This window comes from Echinococcus granulosus (genome assembly GCF_000524195.1).
Source record: "Echinococcus granulosus chromosome Unknown EG_S00230, whole genome shotgun sequence".
Lineage (NCBI taxonomy): Eukaryota > Metazoa > Platyhelminthes > Cestoda > Cyclophyllidea > Taeniidae > Echinococcus > Echinococcus granulosus.
In genome coordinates this window covers 39,285-56,080 of record NW_020170610.1, presented here as the reverse complement: position 1 = coordinate 56,080, position 16,796 = coordinate 39,285, and the positions used below count along the sequence as shown (strand labels likewise).

The 16,796-nt window shown below is 42.7% G+C and overlaps 2 protein-coding genes across 2 annotated transcripts in view; one reads left to right on the top strand and one right to left on the bottom strand. All coding sequences in view use genetic code 11, as the record gives it.

Moving 5' to 3' along the window:
- The window catches only part of EGR_10533 (hypothetical protein), a gene marked incomplete at both ends in the record, with an annotated part of 4,238 nt that extends 978 nt beyond the window's left edge, over nt 1–3,260 (bottom strand). The window contains one exon of the mRNA XM_024499782.1: nt 2,822–3,260. Coding sequence (XP_024345808.1) covers nt 2,822–3,260 — 439 coding nt within the window. The remainder of the gene's footprint in view (nt 1–2,821) is intronic.
- A 5,522-nt stretch (nt 3,261–8,782) lies between these two features.
- On the top strand, nt 8,783–15,886 carry EGR_10532 (hypothetical protein; the record flags this gene model as incomplete). The annotated part of the gene is made up of 9 exons (XM_024499781.1): nt 8,783–8,852; nt 9,377–9,719; nt 10,408–10,461; nt 10,522–10,694; nt 10,975–11,256; nt 11,620–11,850; nt 13,479–13,760; nt 14,246–14,491; nt 15,630–15,886. 9 exons carry the CDS (start codon nt 8,783–8,785, stop codon nt 15,884–15,886), a joined length of 1,938 nt encoding a protein of 645 aa, XP_024345807.1.
- Nucleotides 15,887–16,796: the final 910 nt, after the last annotated feature.

The following is a 16,796-nucleotide window of genomic DNA, read 5'->3' as shown; positions in this document are numbered from 1 at the left end:
TGTTGAGGGTACTGTGATGACTGGTGCACTGATTAAACGATGCATTTCCATCAAATCATCTCTCATCTACCTCTCTTTCTTCCCTCCTCCACTTTCTTGTTGTGGATGCACACTGGCATACGCGCACAATTTGTGAGACTTCACATGCTGCAAGGAGCAATTGCTGTGAGCCCTGCTGAAATCCGCACCAGCTTTTTGAGTGGATTAAAATGATTTGCCATGAGTATGAATGAAGTAAATGCACCAGAATTGGCATTAGCTACTTCAATGGTGGACAACGCGAATAGCAGCAGGTAGACATGAGAAGAAGCCAAAAAGGCGCTAGCTCTTTTGGAGAAAGGCGCACTTGCTAAAAGCAATTCGTGCGTTAGTCGACCAACAAAAGTGGTGCTATGCCATCCCTCAAGCCTTAAGTGGACAATTAATGTCGCTTAAAAATTTCACCACAAGGAAAGATGGGTTTATTAAGCACGTGCCGATAGTGACGAAGTAATTCGAGTGCTATCTAATGATAGGGCGAAAAGAGTTTTGAAGAAAGTGCGAGGTTCTTTTCCTCACTCGAAGTGCTCTACACTAGCTGCAATTACCGATGTTTGGGTCGACAACAAGCCTCAATTGCAATCATGGCAAACGCTAATAAATAGACTAATCAAGAGAGAGGGTACTTCTGCAATCAGGAAACAGGCGCTGACACAGAAGTAATGATGAAAATGCGCCACCGAGGTGAGTTGAACCCAAAGCGCGAAAGTAGATGGTCGTCCTGCCTGTTGAACACGATAAAAGTAATAGTTGTTGGGATGCTAATTACTCACCAGGGGAGGAGAAATGGCAACAAAAACAAAGGAACAGTCGCAAAAGGCATGAAAAAGAGTTCATTTAACTAAAATCACGCAATCAGTTTCTTGATGCAGGTAGTGCAGTTGAAGTGGCTTCAGCAGGTGTTTTAAATGCAAAGGGTGTCTGAAAGCAATCCACTGTGGTTGACGGAAAACCTGGAGAGAAGGATGAAGCAAAGTTGTCGGTAATGAAGGCAAAAGGAACATTCAGTCGTCAGCAAGTAGGGCGTGCATAACCTTGGCATCAGTATCAGCATCAGTATCAGTAAAGGCAATTGTAGAAAAACCTGGTGGTTAAATGACAAGGAGTTCATGAGGCGTCGTCGTTGTTTCAGAGGGTACAACGTTGTCAATGCATTGGCTTGCATGATCGTGGCTTAGCCGAAACTCAGTCAAAGAAAGGTCACAACATTAGGGAAGGAAACTGTAATGAAAACAAGGTTTGACATTTGAAAGTACTGTCGCAGAGATGAGAGGACACAAATTAAGGAAAGTGCAACCAAAGTGCCTTCAACAAATTCATGGAATACTAAAAGTTTTTGGCTCAGTCAAGTTTTGAAGATGAAAGGAGAAGCGTTGCGAAAAGTCGAATCATATGTTAGCAGCAGTTTTACTCGCGAGAAATTATCAGGGGTAGTTGGAAGCCGAGGCCATGTTTTACTCATGGAAAGGCATTTCATCGTATTGGCAGAAGTGTGTGGATGGAGCCATTGCCAACTCCGTGATCCTGCTAGAATAATGGAGGCATCAGAATGACCTATCTTGCAGACTCGGAATACTTGTCAATGAAGTGATGTTTAGGTGTCGTCTGAGTGTGTATGGAAAATAAGAGAAGCATCTTAGCTTTGTTGGATTACCGCATAAATACTGAGGCGAGAGGGAGAGGAGGTTAACAGTGACTAACAAATTTGTGCATGAATGAAAAAAGACAACAGTCAAATGGAAGGGACTTTAAACAGAAATTGAACATTATTGCATGAAGAAGAAGAACACGGTATTGCGGTCGAACCCCACTTAGACCAGAAGTGATTACAAAAGGGCCTGCTGACGCCTTGATGCAAATATTGGCAGCAATAAAATGGGAGGTGGACATCAAAGAATGTTTTCTTTAGAAAAAGTTCAGTTGAATTGCTGATCGAAATTCTGAGATAATTAAGCACTATGCAACGGTAGCAAGTTTTTTGCTGTAAGTGAAGTAGCATGAGATGTTTCAGTAGTGAGTTCATTACTAATTATTAAGTAGAAGAAAAGTGGACTCTCAAAATGTCTCTGCCCTGGAAGAAGGTGATGAGTTTGTTAGATTGATGCTTGACATCCTCACTGTCTATTATTTTAAAATAAAACTTTAAGATAAGATTTTTTGCCATAATTACAAGTGCCTCCAGTGTTCCGCATCAATGGGATGGCAAGGAATGCTTTAAGGAGGCTAAATTACAGTCCCAACTAATCAGAGTACCTCAGGCATTTTAGTCAATCATGCCTTTAGCTTACAGTTTTTGGCACCTTATTTAAACACGTGCAGAATTCGACGTATATATTGTTATCGTTTGACGAAATGGAGCCTTTGTGCTTAACACCAAAATGGCCAAAATTAACACAACGAAAAATTCTAAAATGGGCAACTTTGGAAAGTTGAAAATATACTATAAAAAACTCACAACACAATGTCAAAAAGAAAGCAAACTTCTCTTAATTATATTAAATCATTCATTTAGTCCATCCATAAAATAGTTCCTGGCAGAAAGTGGTGTATTTGAAGCGAACAAAACTAGAGCTTCACAAATTGAAAACTCAACTAGAATCAAACTGGTGCGGAAATGAAGCGCAAAATTTTGGCAAAGATGAAGTGCACTTTAAACAATTAGTTAGAAGTTCTGCACCTGAATTAAGAACGTTTTGACCTATCAAACTGATAAACAGAGTTGAGTCGCACAGGCTTCAAACGCCGACTTAAAGATACGCAGAAAAGAGAACAGAGGAGGCACTAACAAAATGTGGTTGCCGTTTTTGGTAGGAGAGGAGTTGGTCGAAGAGGTAGCCGGTGTGCCAGGAGCGGTCGTGGGGTTGTAGAAAGCGAACTCGAACAACGAGACAGGGGAAAGCGGAGGCGAGTTTAGCGCAACGACTCTCACAACGCTGCAAACCTGCGCGGACCTCGTAAAAGGTGTTGTGGAGGACGCAAAGCGTCGGCTTGAAGTCGGCCTCTCGCAGGTAGGGCACTAACAGGAGGCGTACGAAGATGCCTTCGAGGAGGATGGCACAGGTGAGCAGTGTCGCCCCTCCAATGTACACTACTCGTGAGGCCAAGCGCCATTTCTTCGCCACCTTTGGAGTTGTTATCAGCAGACAATTCGTCGCTGCTTCGCAGGTTTTACTAGGGTCTCTGCATCCGCTGTGCTTTCTCGGTCTTCTCCCACTCCACATTTGCGTGGTAGATCATATTAAGCATCACTGCTGATGTATTTAGGTCATGCTGCCCATTGGTTTAAGCTTCTCGGCCAATCAAGAAATCCTGCGGCATTTAATTACTTATGAGCTAGGCGCTAGTTTTCTGTGTTTATTAAGTCATCTACCCCAATAGTTTACGGACAATCAAATTATAAGCAACAGATTTGACTACCACGCAGGCATTAAGACATTTGATCTTTTTGCTTACATTAACAATATCTTTTCTCAAAAGTGGATGTTAATGCATTTCAATTCAGTGTAGAGAAGGTTTTTAAATTACATCCAATTTAATTACTTTAAACATCTGAAGACTATGTAACTGGATAAACAGGAATGTGGGTAACCCAAAAAGTATACAAAAATTGTTTTGATAATAAAATTTTGATTTCTGTTAGGATCCCAAAGGATAAAATGCCGGCATTTTATAATGCATTAAACTCATAAATATAAATGCTAGAGTTAATTGCACAACGGATTTGATAAGAAGGTTTTGTCTAAGTTGGAAGAACTTTAAGCAGTAAGCCTTCCCTGCCTAGAAGTGAAAAGGCAGTACTGTGTTTAGGTGTTGCTAACCTCAGCACCACTCTGTAAATTATGGGGACTCGAGTAGTAGGCACTATTAATTGTAGGTATACATTATACAGGTTGGTAGATATATGCTGGGCTATTAGTGAGACGCCCTATATTATGTTCTTCATCAATGTATCATAAAGTGTTCGTTGAACTTAAATGATACGGCGCCACCTCCTCTGCTTTATGAGTTAACTTAAAAGCGGTTATAAAGTTTCATCAGCCTCCCTTATAATTTGTGGGTCATCTGGAGAGGATGTGCCATGTAGCGGAAAAAAATGGCATGCTCGGTGTGAAGAGTCTGATGGCTAACAAAGGAAGCCAGACACTTCACGCTCAGGAAGAGACACATTTATTGACAATAGTGAAGACACATTGTTGTTGCTTTTAAATGACGCGTCAACAAGAACTTGAGGACAAGTTTAATGCGGATGCTAGTGTGGTGGGTTTATGTCTGCAGGAAGAAAGAGGGATGGGGAGATCACGGCAGTTAAAATGCGCATGAATCCTACCCATGTGCTATGCATTAATAGATGACAGATAGGGCTGCTCAAAGACTGTCCACGCACCCTTTGCCTCCTTTGAAAATGCCACAAAACACACCTTACAATTGGCAATTTTTGTCTACTGTCTGATTGACCAACTGGCTTGTTATGACGAGAAACTGCTTCTGTGCTTTCGTGCCTTGGTACAGTCGTGCTGTTGTATTGTGGCATTCATCAAGGAAATAAGCCTATCATTTGATGTTTCGATACTACCCACTGTCGACTCACATAGACATGAGAACACGCGCAAACTCACACTGCACCAATTCATGGGACCGGGACTGGGCATGCTTTGTTTGCATGCAGCTGTGCGTGTGTGCAAGTGGTGGAATAGAGACGAAGTTTTTACTTGCGTAAATATTTACTTGACGAACACCAAACACCAACTGAGACTGTGATCTATCCCCTAGATTTGATAGGACACTGCAAAATAAGGCGTAATTCGAAAGTGTGCAAGAAACATCAGGGCAACGGCTCGGTGGAAAGTCATATGAAGCCTTTCGAAGCTCGTAAAAAGGCAGAATTTGAAGCAAGTCCATGTCTGTCTTGTTGGAAAAGGGATGGATTGTGCATTGTAGTGATGCTTATTTCAACAGATAGGGTACACCTTAAGAGAACCTCTACTATTATTTCTCTTGTATCACAAGGACAAAAACGAATTTGTTTGCCTACCTCAGAGATATTGCAGTGTGGTACTTTGACGGTTTGCTTAATGCCCCGTTTTGGTTACGCGGGCACTTAAGACATGATCTTTGAGTCATGCTCCTAGCCGCCTCCCATCACTTCTGTACGACGGCAATGCACTTCCCCTCCCAGTATTGTGAATTCTTCCGACTTGAAGGAAGGCTAGAGGTGTTACAGTATCATGGAATTTAGTAAACTTAAGGGGTAAGTTGCTTGCCATTTGAAATACATTTACGCACTTATTATCATGCATTTTGACGTAATGATTGTTGAGTAGAAACCATTAATATATTCCATTTAAGAAGCGTTATTACACCTTCAAGTTGAAAGACCGTAGTTGGGATGATGACCCTCGGTAATCCAAAGTGAAATCGTTTACTCTTATTGCAACAACTCTGATTGACATTAAATAATGGAACCGCCTCTTCCATATCTACAATTTTGGGCTTTAGTACAGTCCAATTGCGAAGAAGAGACTGGCGAAATGCTACTTTCAAGTATGGGTTTCAAACAAACAACGAAGAGGCTGTCCTTAGAAATGCAGAGTTAGGCAATGAAGAAGAAACTGCCTGTATCAATGCATTAATTGAAATCTGAACTACCATTTTTGTTTGAGTTAGGTGAAGAATTTTATACCTAAGAATATTTTTGTGAGACGTGCTTCTAAAATTGTAACACTAAGTTGTAGTCTTCTTGCACGAAATTGCTGTCATTTTTGGGAATGTGCTTTGCAATGTCGGTAGTCAAACATTTTTTATGATTTACAGCTTCCTCTAACTGTACATCAGCGTCCGCAATGGGCTATTTAGGCTGGATCAATTAAAATGGAGGGCTTAAATCTTTTATCTTGCGGTTGTATAGGAGAAAGGGTGGCCTCGGCCACCCTTTTTGTTCCCAGCATTTCTTTCAATTGAATGAACAATCAGTTCAGTCTAGTTAATGACAAATCGTTTCTCTCACTATTTTGCCCTTCCTTTCTACTGTATGACAGATTTTTCTCCTTTTTCAATACTATTTAGGTATATAATTAGTTAAAAATAACTCATATACCCAAATCCAAGTGAAATGTGTGCTAAAATCTGGCATAATCATTCTGAGATTGGGAAAAAGAATTTTAGGATTATGTTTAGAGTCATGTTAAACAAGCCTATCAGAAATCTACGAAAAAATTTTTCTCCATTTCGTCTAATAGGGCGAGTGTTGTAGCTTGAAAACCGCCAAAAACAAAAAAATTTCATCACAAGTAACTGCAAAGGCGGAATTTAAAATTAAGCTGTAAAAGTTTCGGTGATTTTTGAGGTAGAGATAAGTCAAGACAACCGACTACCCTTTATTAAAAAGTGTATCACATAGATACAAGCTTCAATAGCCTAAAAATTTATTTGAATAACAAGAACCAGTGCTCTTTGTCACTTTTTTCATAGAAGTCTCAAAAGCATCCCATATTCTTGCAAAGTTTAAAATTTTGCTTCTACTTACATGTTTTATAAACATGTTTTTCATTAATGATACAGTTACAAGTAAGTTGATGGGAGGAACCGTCGTTGCAAATAATGAAGCCAAATTGAATACGTAGGTTTAAATGCTTACAAAAGATAGGAATCTCCTTAACGCCTAATAAAAAATTTGACAAAATAAGGCCTATCGATATAATATAAGTACAATACAAGTAGCGAATAATATCGTGGCTTCACTAGATGCTTAATATACATTTGGTCATTAATTCATTAACCTACTCACGCCTTGGGTTACTGTACGGAAAGCATTGCCATTTTACATGTGGAATACTAGTAACTCACATCACCTACAATGTGACGAAGAGGCACACTTCAGCAGTGTAGATCTTTGGCTTTGACGTTTGACAGCGTAATTACCAAAGGCGGATAGCACTCAGTTTCATGAAATCATGTTCCACTCTGGCTAAATTTTGGTTTTCTTCGTCTTCAATGTAGAGTGCTAATCAAATCAACGGCATTGCCACTAAAGTTCCCATCCTATTGAAATTCCATTACCCACGCTGCTGTCGAGTTTGTGTCTACATTGTTGTACTGTAAGAGAGAGGATAAATGCAGTTTCCCATTCAAATTTTTTGCTGGCCTATTTTGTACTCTTCCTGTCGTCGTGTGCTTACGCTGGAGAGACTGAGTTGCCGCACTGGCTCGTAGGATCTCCAAAATAACAGTACGTCTATCGTGCACAGGTAAAGGCAAATATGGTGAAAAAACAAGTATTTTACTGTAGGGGACTGTAAGTAAAAGCAGGTATTAAAGGGCAAGATAATGCAAAAGCGGCATCAATTTTGAGCCAGGCAACACGGTGACCACGTGTGGCTAAAACACAGTTTGTGGTGAATTAGAAAGGTGACAAGTCGAAAAAGAGGCGCTGTTTCAAATGCCCTCAGAATTTATTCCAAAATTTATTTTTCGCATCAATATCTACTGCACAACTGTTGCGCAGGTTCATACAAATATCGCAAAAATGGGAGCAAATTGGACATGAATTAGTGGTAAATACGAAACAATTATCAGCTTAACCGAAACCTAATCACTGTTTTGATAATCCACTTGCTGCTAACCAAATCTATACCCATGGAATACGTTGCAATTAATATGTTCACTGTAAATTTTACACAAAATTGTCGCTGTTATGATGTAATTTTCGTTTATTAAAACCCTTAATACACAAAGTACGGATTCTTTAAATGAGTCTAGGCAAGTCAGTTGGCTCTGACCATGTAGGTAGTTAAATCCTATTTTATCAATGGAGGTCAATGCTTCCTTCCCGAGAGGTTCTTGAAAATCATTTTCAAGCTGCATGTCCATCCCTTATTGCACACCGCAGCATCCGTTTTAAAGCCTGCAAGCTCTAACGCACTCACAACATTACCCAAAGCCTGAATGCGACCCTATTTATTACATTCTATTTCCCCACCCACTCGCCTTCGCCATTTCAATTGGGGAAAGTAGAATGCACATGCATCGCGAAAACGACCAACAACACTGGTCACTAGTGTATTAGGAACTTCATTTTAGCCGACATGAATTCAGCAGCTGTGCAGCACCTTAATGAAAAATGCAGAGAACTTCAGATTAATAATGCCTTCAGCCGAAATGGCCGTTTTCATTTGGTCAGTGCAGCATCCTGAGCACAGCATACACATCCAAAGAAGGCCTGAGGAAACCTACATCAAGGTAAGCAAATTAGTGACTTTCCACCAGTTAAATGTGATGGGTGACATTAATCAAAGCATGACTGCTGCACGGGTCACCATCCTTGAGTCACTACACTGGACCTACACCTGTGTCCAGTCAGCTCCTCCAAACGAGTACACTGCATTGCATCTTTAGGAAGGTCTCCAGCTGACAAGTATTGCTTGTGGAAGCTCAGGTGAAATTGCAGGAAGAAGCATTGATGATTATTCATTCAAACTCTATCAAAGATCCGTTCCCAACTTGGGCTAACTCCCAGAAAGCAAAGACCAGCTCATGATGCAGAGAAAGGACAGCGCCTTGAGCAGAATACGTGAGAAATTCGATGCTGCAATTGTTGTGAACTTCGCGCTGTCAAGGTCCTGCCACGTGAGGTGACAACAATAAGACAGTGGAATGCTCGTCGATTGGACTAGGGAACAATGGTGGCCATGCAGGCCATAGCAACACTGTTACATATTCCGAACATGTATTTGCAGACAGTAGTGCGATGGGCAAGTCAGAAGGGAGGATGCACGTCTTCCTGTTGTTTACAGTCACTCTGCTTCGAGTTTGTCAAGGTAGTTCAGCATCTTCGGCTTGCAGTTGTACATTTTGTGCATGCTTTAGTCATGGCTCAGTGGTAATTTGTTTAAAATATTCCATTTTCTGTGTTGTTTGTACTTACAATTTGTGCTCGCACTGGAGAAATAGTTGACGGAAGTTATCGCTTATAAAATAGTCTTTGCGGCTGCTTCAAGTAGTAAAGAAACGATTGTCGATTGGTTAAGTGCGATGATTAATAAGGCACTTTATGATTCTTCTTAACCTAAAGATTCGTTTAACGCACTGCATCCTTTGTTCAAATCAAACGGAGACGAAATTGGCGCAATTGGAATGGTGCAGAAACAGGCCTTTTGTAATTAAAGTTGACAAAGCTGCGAATATTAGTGGGTGATTTTGTGGAAAATGACTCGTAATTCTCCACCGCCATTGCCTTACGATGAACTATCTTTTCGACGATGAAAAGCCAGTTGCCATGGCAATGTTGACCTTACATATTGAGTCATGCAATGACGTGTGCTGTTATTGCCTTCCCTTGAAGGAGTTAATGACTACGAAATGGACTTCCCCTGTGCGGACTCAACATGGACATATGTGCCGAGGAGCGGAAAGTGCTACAGGTTGTTTTCCGACACCACGCGATACAAGCAGAAGGAGGCGCATGACAACTGCCGATCCCTGCTGCAAAACTATCCCACTGTCAGTGTCACGATTGCCGAAGTTCGTGACTCAGACGATTTGGAGGCTTTGAAACACGTGTTGGTCCAAAATTCCCTCAAGGAGAGGGTATTGCTGAACGCTCGGCGAGACAGTGAGTACTATGTCCCATCGGGTACATTAGAAAACAATGGACTTGATGCAACCACAATTTGCAATCTCTTCGGGTGTGCATTAACTTTCAATCAAGTAAACTGAATTGCAGACTGCCTTCTAGAATCGGAGCATCAGCTAAAGGCTTGCAACTGATAGAGCTTGCATGAATTGCCACTGGGTTAAGAATATCCAGTGTAGTCTTTGCCAATCCTGTTAAATAACAGCACTTTTCATGCAGCTCAGGCAAATTGCAGACCGATTCCACAGGAGAATGAAATTGTTCTCAAGCATGACAGTGAAGAAAGTAAAGTCATCTTAGTAAGAGCCGCAGTGGGGAATCGCCTTTCTTATTCAGTAACTACTAGCAGTTTAATAGCTAGTGAGATGAGCTGCAAACTAATCGGTTGTAACACTACCACTTCAAATGCTGGGGTAGCCCCAAATACGGTAATTGCCAACAAAACTACAAACTCACTCCTATTTATGCCCCAGTTGACTGCGCAGAAGGCTGGCATAAAAGAGGTTCCAATGGCGACTCCTGCCCTACCGATAATGCCTACGTAGCTCGGTCAGGTGAACTGATCAAATCTAAGTATCTTCTCAGTAGTATGGGGCATAGGTTATTTCGGAAAGAAGGATTGTCATCCAAAAGGCTGGAATAGTTGAGACATGGGTAATATGGTCAGAGTTCGATAGCAGTACTTTGAGGGCTGCATCGTGAGATGAAGAATACGTTCGCTTGATAATTTACATGACCAGGCCAAATGACAGTCCACCTCAGCAGAAGCACGAAAGGAATGCTACACTGGAAAGGTGAGTTCTAACGGCGAGATTTTACCTTAAAGACACAAATCAACCATTTTTGTGGCAAAGCGATAATGCAGTGGTCAATCTGGACTTCGTGTCGTGGTCGGGAGGAGTGGGCAATGGGGACTGTCTGGCCGCCTTCTACACCACCGAACGTGTCGGATCACAGTGGCAAACTGTGGCTGTTGTGGAGGAAGATGGGTGCGATGATGGTCACGCTGTCATTTGTGAGCACAGGGGTAAGTGAACATCCCTTTCTCCAGGTGTATACCATTGTGCTCTTGTGCTCTTCCTCAGACTTGTCGGTTCTGATTGCCATGAATGAGGTGTCACTCAGCGATAGACCAAGTATTTAGCATTGATAGGCAAAGATTTCGCTGAATAGTAATTTCGATGAGCCAAACATGCGCGTTATATGTTGGGATGTACAAATAGCAGAAGTAGCATAGCAGTGAGAAATCGGGTATGCCAAGACGGAAACACACTGAGTTAACTGCAATGTTCGCCTGTTTTCTACAGTGAAGGACTGTGAAAATCCACCTGGTGGTTTTAATCCCAACACAATGCAATTTAGTCCTACAAAACCACACCCAGGCACGACCACAACAGTAGTCTGCATGCCCGGGTTCTATCCTCGACCAGCCAAGAATTCGTCAGAAGCAGTGCACTCGAAAGTTGACGATAAGCTATCACCCGCACAGTTCACATGTGTTGGAGAACGGGCGAATCCGGGTGTCGCCGACCCCTCACAATACCAAGTCCACTTCAGCTACAACGGTTTACCCCTCAATGAATGTGACGGTAAGCGGCAGTTTATATTCAACCACCTTCATCTAGCGGTTTTTGTAATGGATATTCTGCCTAGTTTGAACCGGTCTCTCTCTCTCTAAATTACAAGTGATGCACTAGACCGTGATCGCCCAAGCAGCAGAGCACTTGGTATTAGCTACTTTACATAGGGCATGTCCGTCTTGACGATATGTGAAGAAGGCGTAAACAGCACTGCAGAGCAATGGGGGAACTAGGGTGAGTGGCAAGGTTGTCCCACCAGTGATTGTAGTCTTCACCCTGGTCTTAAGCCATAACTTGTCTCACAAAATGGCAGTCACTTAATGGGACAACCTTGAACACTTATCCCTGTTTGCCTTCTCCCTTGTTCTATAGAAATGTCATGTAAACTGGATCCAACCTCTCTGTGTCACGTGGCAAATGGGACGATCAAGCCACCTGACAGAGTCCGTTTTAAGTACGGTGAAAACGTGACTGTTAAATGCAACGCGGGTTATGTCTACTCACTGGATCCAACACAGGAGACGGCGAGCATGCAGTGTCTCTCAGTGTCAAGCAACAGCCATCAGGGTGTCTGGTATCCTGATCCGTGTCATGCGTGCAGTGGTATGTCGCAAGCCTATTACGATGAGGAAACACAGACCCACTCACAGTGTTCTAACATCCAAATTACTACCTGATGCCTGAACGAAAGCTAGAAGCCACACCAGTCGCAACTACTCTGTGAATGTGTGCATACAGTGACAGATGCTAACCCAGGTAACGCAGTATCCACATGTTGCATGAATTAAAGGGCAAGGTGAATGCATGCTCGTGTATCATGACAGCAACTGCTTTTAGAGGGAACTGCAACAATGTAGTTAAGCCTGTTTTGGTATGAGTAGATGCTCAACTGTCGGCAAAGCGATGTAAGCAACGCTTCATTGCACTACAGAAAGGGGAGTAGATAAATGGTGCAGCGAAATTCAAACAACAGCCTATTCAGTTGAAAGTGGGCAAAAGTGTACATTTTGATGGGAATCACAAACTTCACTTTCTACTAGCACTCCTTTGTGAAGGGGAGTAAGTAAATCGTAAAGACGACTTTCGATTTGTCAAATTTGACTAGTCCTGGGCTTGTCATGTTTGCCTCTATCTAATTCCTCTTACTGGCATTAGTTGCAAGGATGCCTCTAACACTCCTTTGGGATTGGACTTAATTAAAATCAGCAATTTAGCTGACCATTCACACACATCAGTTTTGAAGTGCTTACGGAATGGAAGGAGGTAACAGGAAGTGAAATCGCTTCCCCGGTGCTTCTTCCATTTGCCCTTTAGACGCAGAATGCATTACTCACTCCGTGTTCTATCCAAACACAAAAGTGGCAAGGGCAAAACCCTTAAATCCTCTGAACCTTAGCACATTGCGCTAGTTTCATAGAAAAACAGAGTAGAGGCACCTTGGACTACCACTCGATTTTGCGCTTTCAGCTAGTACCGGGCAATGTCTTCTCAATAAACGATTGAGTTTTAATTGAGGCACACTACTTTCTTCTATTTGACCTGTTCAATGCGGTGTGAGGTAAAAGACTAATCATTATTTGGTCAAGTACTGGATGCAAACCCAATTTGTAAGACAGCATTCGATGCAAAACATGAATTGACCCAAATGAAGAGGTTGGTTTTTAACCACAAACTAGTTCCATAGTTGGTGGCACACTGATGACCTTATTCGCGCCCTTCATTTGGATTCGTTAAAGGGCTGAAGCGTGTGGCATTAGGTGCATTTCGTTGGAATCCCATTGCAGGCGTCTCCACAAGGAAGACATATGAGCAATTTGCACGCTGGTCTTCAGTCCCTCCCACCCAATATGCTCGTGAAACTGTTAACAATTGAATGTCAACTGCCTAAATTACCTGACCATCAAAATGATTAACACGACAGCATTGACAATGCAACGTAAGTAAACCAAAACAGGTTCACCGGTAGCTGTGAAGGGCACACCAAACGTCTGGGAATGGTAGTCTAGGAAAACCAAACAGGGAAAAGACAATGCCATGACATCTGAACCTGCTTTGCCCTGATTATGAAGGAACGAAAAGGAGCATCGCCCGTCAAACTCTCCAATATTTACTAAAAAGCAAAGCACGAGTTAGTCGTACAGTGGTGGAGCATTCACCATTTAGCTTCAGCACCGCTGCATCAGCATAGACATATCTACTGCTAAATGCATCCCTTTAACACATCCATTCAGCCATTCGTTGCAACGAGACGGAGATGAATGCCATGCTACCGGAATATGCTTCACTGTCCAGTGCTCGAAGCCGACTAACTGAGGAGGAGTTCGGTCCTCTACAGGTGAATCAGTTCAGTCAGTTTGGCAATGTGGTCACCTACAGATGCTACGATTCCTACTTCTACCCAGATCGCAGTTTCGAGAAGTACGTCGAGTGTGACCTCAAGGCGGGAGAGAGCAATGTGGGCGAATGGAAGGGATACAGTGGAACACTTCTACCTCTACCTTCGTCCTGCCAACGTGAGTCTGCATGCTTCTATTCAGTGGTCCAAAGCACGTTCAATTTTGGCATACCTTGCCACAGCGAGTAGTTGTGACCTATGGTAGTATTTAAAACACACTCGATTGCTTGCGTATCCGTTGATCAATGCAGAACCCATTGGTTTGCTCCTTCCTACTTTCTTCTTATTGCAGCCTTTTGTAGCATATTTTCAGTTCAACATAATGGACATGCTATCACACTGCAAGTAAGATCCAATTCTACCACAAAAAGTAAAGGTGTTGGGAATAAGAAAGGGACAAATGATGAATGTTGGATCCGTCTTATTGCAAAAATTGGAATACAGTGGAATAAATTTTGCCACTCTGCATTTACACGATGATTGCGTGCAGTGGGTAAATCAAGTCAAATCCGAAACTTAAATAGACTTTCGAAATGGCGATAACGTGACGTTTTAATAATGAATTGAGCTGATGCATTCCTCAAGGATTACAATCATTTGCAGCGGTCACATGCATGTACGAGGATGTGTTGGTGAAAGGGGACTACAACATACAGGCCAACTTCACGATTACATTCGAGAATGGCACCAAGGAGACACGCAGCAAACTGAAGCCAGTGTTCTACCCCTATATGACAACGATTCGGTACGTATGCCAGGAGGGCTACGAGACGGTAACCAAGACGCCGGATCAGAATATCACTTGTGGTCCGGTTGGGCGCTGGACACCGCAGATTTACGGCTGCATAAGTGAGTCCTGAACGTTGTGCTCTGATGCAGTGCTAATCTCGCATAGGAGCAGCTCTTGCATTGCCTTTTACACTAAGCAGCTCTAGAATGCACATTACACTTCACTTCATCATTCCTACTTGACGAGGTAAAGGGGTAAGTGGCAAATGAATAGGTGATACATGCATTTTCTAATCAGATATTGCTGTCCCCAAGGTCCCCACTTAAACCGAAACAGGGATGCTGATGTGGCCGATATATCGCCTTGCCTAAACAGAACAGTAAGCCATGGAGACTAAGGTGCTTGTGTTGTTGTAAAAATGTCAAGCTACTCCATAACTCCCTCCTCCTCCTCCTCTATAAGTCATCTTTGTAGCTCTCCGCAACTCACTTCAGCTGCTGCAGGACCCTCTGTTAAATTGCATTCACGTCCAAGTAGAAAGATCGCAGATGGCATCAAGAGTGGAGTGCTACCTTTAATGATATTTCAGGCCATAGACTGCGTCACTATCAAGGCGGAATCTATTGAGCATATGGTAGTAAAGACGTGACCATAATCCACAAATAGCATTGGCTGCATGCCAATTGTATTTCACGGTAATATTTGCCAAAGGCATCACTGGAAACGGCAACACCACATTCCGGGAACGTGACAGATTTCTTCATTCAGAGGCATGCAACATACCATAAGCCCTATCCTGGGGTTAAATGCAAACCTCTTAAGCCATGAACGCACCTCCACTACTAGCTATTGTGCGTAACTCGAAGTCGGACATTTGCCAAATACAGATGGTGATTCGACAAATTCGCTCATTTATAATTGACATCTTCATACATCAACACTCATGGTTGGCAACGTTTGCACATGCAGACGACCTCCTCTCCCAGTGCTAATGTTTCCACACTCCGCGTCTTCCCTGAAGTCATCATAAAGCGTGTCAACATGGATGGGGGGTGTGGTGTTAGCAGACAGGTTTCTACCACTACACTAGTATGCAAATACAATCCACAGAGGGTGAAGAACCCAAGTACTTGAGTAGGGATTTAATGAATGGCATATCATAACGCTCACTTACAAAATGAGCAAATTCCTGATTTTTTGCATATACTGTGAAAAGTCGATGCAGAGCAAACACTTTGTTCATTTTAACCACCACAGCGGTGGCCGAAAGCTTGACCACAAGTTCCGCAGGTCGCTATGTTCCACCACCAATAGAGGCCCCCTCGGCTGACCAACTGGGTGCTGTCGTCATTGGCATCATCGTCATCTTCTTCGTGTCTCTGGTGCTGCTCGATCTGGCCACTCTGCATCGTGACATTGGCTGGTTCTTCAATAACGTTCGACTGCAGAAGAGACTGTGGCTAGCCAAGAGACGTCTGCGAAAGGCGAAAAGTGAGGCCAAAGCCAAGCAGTAGATGGTACACTCAACTTCGGAATGACATATGGACATCGAACAGATGCTCGCTATTCTCCTTTGTCGTGGTAACCGACTACACAAGTTGTTGACTACGTGGCACACTGTCGTTGTATTCTTTCGATTATCTTTCCACTGTCATCGATAAATTGGAGATTACCTTCATAGAAGTGGCACTTGATTTGCAGTTACTTCGCACAAAACACAAGGCTTCACTCAGCGTACCGCATCAATATTCTCAAATGAATGATGGGAGTCTCCCCATGGGTGCTTAAGTACAAATTTTAGTGTTTCGTTAACAGAAGAGCAATTGAAGACCTTATCATCCTACTCAACGATCGCTATGATACCCTGCTGACCCTCGACTTCACCTTTCGGACTCCAATACGAAACCAGGTAGACATTCGCCTTATTCCTGACCAGCCTATCTCACAGTACCTAACACGAAAGTGGTCGAGTGGCGTAGGAGGAAATGCTGATTTCTCAACTGTTATCGAAGCATCGTTGTCACATTTCTGTTCTGCAAGGCTGGAAAATAGAGAAGAACAGGATGTTCCATTAGGATGGGGAACAGTGGTGAGCATTTAAGATATTACAACAGTAGGTGCATAGAGACATGTAGGTAGATTTAACGTGGGTATGTGTTCAAAGGTATGGCTGCCTTCCTGCTGCTAACCACCACTTTCCCCCATATTTACAAATCTCTGCTAGTGTTGTAGTTCGTGCCCAGTTGTTGCTTTTATATTGAAATATTTACTCGTGAATCAAATGGAAGGGCAAATGTGATCTATTCATCCGATGATTAGGAAGGATCGACGGAGCCTTCACAGCCACCTGTAAGGTTGATTTGTTGCCTTGCGTTTGTGCATGTGTTGCGAAATCAGTCGCAACAATTGGAAGTAATTGCAAAG